Below are 6,134 nucleotides of genomic sequence, written 5' to 3' on the forward strand. Positions count from 1 at the left end.
AGGTGGTTGTACTAGTTTATATTCCCACCAGCAATGGAGAAGGGTTCCCCTTTCTCCACATCCTCTCCAGCATGTCACTTAAGTTCTTGATCTTAACCATTCTGATGGGTGAAAGGTGAAATCTCAGGGTCATTTTGATTTGCATTTCCCTAATGGGTAAGGATGTTGAGCATTTATTTAAGTGTTTCTCTGCCATTCGATAGTCCTCTGTAGAGACTTCTCTGTTTAGCTATGTACCCCATTTTTTAAATTGATTACTTGATTTGTTGCTGCTTAACTTCTTGAGTTCTTTATATATTCTGGATATTTGCCCTCTGTCATATATATGGTTGGTGAAGCTCCTTCTCAGTCTGTAGGCTGTCATTTTGTTCTGATGACAGTGTCCTTTGCTTTACAGAATCTTTTCAGTTTCATGAGATCCCTTTTATTGATTGTTGTTCTTAGAGCCTGTGCTGTTGGTATTTTATTGAGGATGTTGTCTCCTGTGCCAAGGAGTTCCAGGTTCTTCACCATTTTTATTTCTAACAGGTTTAGTGTGTCTGGTTTTATACTGAATTCTTTGATCCACTAGGATTTGGTTTCATGCACAGTGATAAGTATGGATGTATTTGCATTTTTCTACTTGTAGATATCTAATTAGACCAGCACCATTTCTTAAAGATGCCATCTTTTTTCCATTAGATGGTTTTGGCATCTTTGTCAAAGATCAGCATCTGGAAGTGTGCGGGTTTATTTCTCAGTCTTCTGTTCGATATCATTGATCCACCATTCTGTTTCTATGGCAGTACCATGCAGTTTTTATTATTGTTGCTTTATAGTACAGCTTGAGATCAGGGATGGAGATCCCTCCACAAGATCTCTTTTTGTAGAGGACTGTTTGAGCAATTCTGGGTTTCTTGTTATTCTATATAAAGTTGAGAATTTTTCTTTCAAGGTCTGTAAAGAATTGTGTTGGTAACTTGATGGGAATTACATTAAATATGTAGATTGCTTTTGGTAAGATGGCCTTTTTTACTATGTTAATCCTGCCTAGCCATGAGAATGGGAGATCTTTCCATCTTCTGATATCTTCTTTCTATTTCATTCTTCAAAGACTTGAAGTTTTCTTTTTTTTTCATTCAAGTCTTTAACTTGCTTGGTTAGAGTTACACCAAGGTACTTTATGTCCTTTGTGGCTATTGTGAAGGGTGTTGTTTCCCTAATTTCTTTCTCAGCCCATTTGTGCTCTGTTTACAGGAGGGCTACTGATTTTTTTTTTTTTAGTTAATTTTGTATCCAGCCTCTCTGCTGAAGGTTTTTATCAGCTCTAGGCGTTCCCTAGTATAATTTTTGGTGTCATTCATGTATGCTATCATATAATCTGCAAATAGTGATACTTTGACTTCTTCCTTTCCAATCAGAATCCCCTTGATCTCCTTTAGTTGTCTTATTGCTCTATCTAGGACTTCAAGAACTATGTTGAGATATGGAGAGACTTGGTAGCCTTGCCTTGTCATGGATTTCAGTGGGATTGATTTACATTTCTCTCCATTTAGTTTGATGTTGGCTATAGTCTTGCTGTATATTACTTTACTATGTTTAGGTAAACATAGTACATTTATCCTTGATCTCTCCAGGACTTTAAACCTGAATGGATGTTGGATTTTGTCAAATGGTTTTTCAGCATCTAAGGAGATTATCATGTGTGTTTTTTTTTTCTTTCAGTTGTTTATATGGTGGATTGCATTGATGGATTTCAGGATGTTCATTTTTATTTTTTATTTTTTAAATTTTTTATTAATTACACTTTATTCATTTTGTATCCCCCCATAGGCCCCTCCCTCCTCCCCTCCCAATCCCACCCTCCCTCCTCTTTCTGCATGCATGCCACTCCCCAAGTCCACTGATAGGGGAGGTTCTCCTCTCCTTTCTGATCTTAGTCTATCAGTTCACATCAAAAGTGGCTGCATTGTCATCTTCTGTGGCCTGGTAAGGCTGCTCTCCCCCAGGGGGAGGTGATCAAAGAGCAGGATGTTCATTTTTAAAATGATGAATTAAAATTGATATCAAGCTCTTTTTATTATAGAACTAAAAACTCCCCAGAAACATTTCTGTATTATAAAGAATGAATTAATTCAATTTAAATTTTTAATTCATTCCAGACATCAAAGAGAATTTAAAATATGTCCAGGATTTCCATGTGCATTCCGAATTACAATCTATCACTCCCTCAATTGGTACAGCTTAGTATTTGGCTATGTCCTGGCAGACATGATTAATCAATTGTGGTCTTTCTGCCCATATGTTGAATATAAGTTGTTCTTTTTATTTTCAAATATTTTATTCACAAAGAAAAAGTTTTATTTCTTAACATTCACAATTCACCTTGCAGAAATGTTCTTCATTTATATATAGACTAGCTGATGTTTTCTAACACTTCATACCAGAACACTACTGGAGGATGAGAAAAGCTGACACATGAAAGATGAGCTGTTTATTTCTTTACACCAAGCAGGTGATTTTCATCCCTTATAATAAAAATAAGGCTATTTTGAATGTTCAGTAATGTATCTCCACCACATTTATACCTGATTATCAACTGCTCCTTTGGATGATTTTCAATTTTTTTATTCTAAACTTCAATAGAATTAAGCAATACATGTTTGTATATCAGTGCACAGGCATATTAAAAGTAATGTAAACTTATTTTTATCATAAACCATTTTTTCATAATTACAGATTTAAATGACAACAGTTTTGACTGTTTGGACTATTTGACAGAAATGCTGTGTGGTAAAGTTGCTGCTGTCAAGACTGACTCCCTAAGCCCAGTTCAAAACCCAGAGCCCACAGAGTAGAGAAAGAAATTACTTCTGCTAGTAGTTCTGTGACCTCTACACAAAGACTGCAGCAGCTGCATGTGCCCATATACACACACCACAAAGTACAGAAGCATATACATATAAATGAATAAATACATATGTAAATAAAAATTATGTTAAACTTTTCTTGATAATCATGCCAAACCAAACTATTGTAACTGAGTTCATCCTCCTGGGACTTTCACAGAATGCAAAAGTTCAGATAATAATATTTGTTGTATTCTTATTTATCTATATTGCAACCATTGGTGGCAGCATAATAATTGCAGTAACCATCCTCTGCACGCCTGCACTGCTTGGATCACCCATGTACTTCTTCTTGGCATTTCTGTCTTTCTTGGATGCATGCATTACTTCAGTCATCACACCAAAGATGATTGCTGACTCCCTCGATGAGAGTAAAACCATCTCCTTTGAGGGCTGCATGACACAGATCTTTGGTGAACACTTCTTTGCTGCAGTGGAAGTAATTGTACTAATCGCCATGGCCTATGACCGATATGTAGCTATTTGCAAGCCTTTACACTACTCTTCCATAATGAACTGGAGGCTCTATGGCACTCTGGTGGGGGTAGCATGGACAGGAGGATTCTTGCACTCTATCATACAAATTATCTTCACTTTACAGCTGTCCTTTTGTGGACCCAATGTTATCGATCACTTCGTGTGTGATTTGTTCCCATTACTGGAGTTGACATGCACTAACACTTATGTTTATGGACTCCTTGTGTTTGCCAACAGTGGGTCTATTTGCATCATAATTTTTTCTATGTTGCTTATCTCCTATGGTGTTATTTTGTTCTCTCTAAGAAGTCATAGTTCTGAAGGACGATGGAAAGCTCTCTCCACTTGTGGATCCCACATTGCTGTTGTTGTTTCATTCTTTGTTCCATGCATATTTATATATGCAAGATCTACGTCTGCATCTTCTTTTGAGAAAAAGGTAGCTGAGTTTGATGCCATTATGACTCCATTGCTCAATCCTATAATTTACACTTTTAGAAATAAAGAAATGAAAAGTGCCATTAGAAAAATATGGAAAAGATTTAGGGTGGTCTCTGATAAAATTTAAAATTTTACACTTACAAATTTTAATGTACAAAACAAAGAAGTCAATATTTACTTCAAGCACTTAATGATTTGTTCATTATACAGAAAAAGAAGACATCATTCTATAGCGAAAGCATCAATATTGCAGGCTGAAACTCTGACTTTAACTGGAGATTACTACTTGCAGTATGAGTTGTGGTAGTTTGAATATACGACCTATAAGTGCTTGGAATTTGAATACTTGGTATTTAGTGGTGGCTGTTTACAGAGAACTGGATGTGGACTTGCTGGAGGAAGTATGTCACTGGGGTTTCAGAAGAATTTCAATTCTAAATTAGCTCTCTATGCTTCACGTTTGTGGTTTAAGATATGATCTCTAAGTTGCAGCAGCTGTCTGCTGCTTGCTTCATCTGTTCCTTCATCATGGACTCTTACTCTCTGGTCACATACCCCAAATAACTTCTTTCTTCTAGAAGTTGCTTTGGTCATAATGTTTTATCATAGTGATAGAAAGTAACTAATACATCAGTATTGTCATACAAAAATCTGTATGAATTAATTTTATAATTCTCTAACACAAATGAAATATATGTTGCCTATTAGAATGTTTTAATGTAGTACTATGTTTTTTAAAAACTCTTATTATATTTAGAATGTGTTGAAATTAAGAAAAATATTCTGAAATCATACCAAGTAAAAATGTGTATTTATGTGACAATGTCATTGTAAAAGGCCAGAACCCAGAAATGCAGAGAGAAGAGAGAGATCAAGACACAAAAATAGATGCTCTTGTATTATTTGCCTTAATTTATGAAGTCAGTCCAAAAATGCCTAGTACAAAATATGGTCAGTACTTCTTGACTATTTTGACAGATAAAATATGATTAGCTCTACCTGCTTATGGATGAGTTATCTCTTGGGTCATGTAACTACTGCATTGCAATCAGATATGAATGCAAATTCTCTAGAAAAACATTCATGAGCATCTCTCAGCCTAGACTAAGCACAAGCAGCTTCAAAAATAACTTGACTAGCAACACCAAGCAGAAGATGCTACTGTACTTAGCACAATTTTTTACCTCCACAGAAAAGCAATAAAAAACATAGTAGCCAGTTAAAAATACCTTGCTATTATATTGTATTCACTTAATGGTTGATTTTTTAAATTTTATTAATTACACTTTATTCACTTTGTATCCCCCCATAAGTCTTCCCCTCCTGGTCTCTTCCCCTTCTTCACACATGTCCTTCCCCAAGTCCACTGATAAGGGAGGTCCTCCTCTCCTTCCTTCTGATCTTAGTCTATCAGATCTCATCAGGAGTGGCTGCATTGTCACCTTCTGTGTCCTGGTAAGGCTGCTCCCCCCTCAGGAGGAGGTAATTAAAAGGGCAGGCCAATCAGATTATGTCAGAAGCAATCTCTCTTCCCATTACTGTGGAGACCACTTAGACACTAAACTGCCATGGGCTACATCTGTGCAGGGGTTCTAGGTTATCTCCATGCCTGGTACTTGGTTGATTTTTATGGTTGCTTTACTCAACTGTAAGATGACCATTTTTGATACTTCATATATAGAAAATAATATTTGTATAAGATTTAACACTTTAATTCTAATTTAAAATTTTTACACATTTCATTTCCATAAAAATATCTTACTTTACATTCTCATTATAAAAATTTTTTGACCGTGCAGACTAACACCTGAGACTAAGATGTCATAAATTTCAGTATAACCAATGGTTAACAGTAGAGTTCTAAAAACAGGCCCTCATAGGCCTTTACTTAAGTCCCATCTGCTTCACTATAAAAGAGAATGGATATAAAGTTGTTTCCTATTATCCTCAATTTTTAAATCCACTACTTTTTCTCTCCTTCTATTATTTGAAAGGAAAATTTGACTACATGAAGTTAAGGAAATGATAACTATGGTCCCCAAGTACAGTGGCTGAAAACTTCAACAAGACTTACTAAGTCACTAACATGAGCCACATCTGGCTTCCATATAATTCACCTATTGGTTCTGCTCAGCCATGTTCCAGCCATGATGATCAAGCACATCAATATACCTGGACATTCTCACTCCTTGATTGTTCCATATCTCTTAAGGTGGCCATTCATGTACTCTAGCCTCTACTAACAATATATAAGTAATAAGAGAAAGTAATTCCAATGCCATCTTCCCAGAAAGCCTTCCCACATTTTCACAGTAAAAGCACATTTTT

At 35.8% G+C, this 6,134-nt stretch overlaps 1 protein-coding gene across 1 annotated transcript; it reads left to right on the top strand.

The window, feature by feature from the left end:
- The first annotated feature begins 2,997 nt into the window (after positions 1–2,997).
- Positions 2,998–3,933, top strand: LOC110544559 (olfactory receptor 4C15-like). The gene has a single exon (XM_021630492.1). It carries the CDS (start codon positions 2,998–3,000, stop codon positions 3,931–3,933), a length of 936 nt encoding a protein of 311 aa, XP_021486167.1.
- The last annotated feature ends 2,201 nt before the right edge of the window (positions 3,934–6,134 follow it).

Source organism: Meriones unguiculatus, chromosome 3 (genome assembly GCF_030254825.1).
Source record: "Meriones unguiculatus strain TT.TT164.6M chromosome 3, Bangor_MerUng_6.1, whole genome shotgun sequence".
NCBI classification, from domain to species: domain Eukaryota; kingdom Metazoa; phylum Chordata; class Mammalia; order Rodentia; family Muridae; genus Meriones; species Meriones unguiculatus.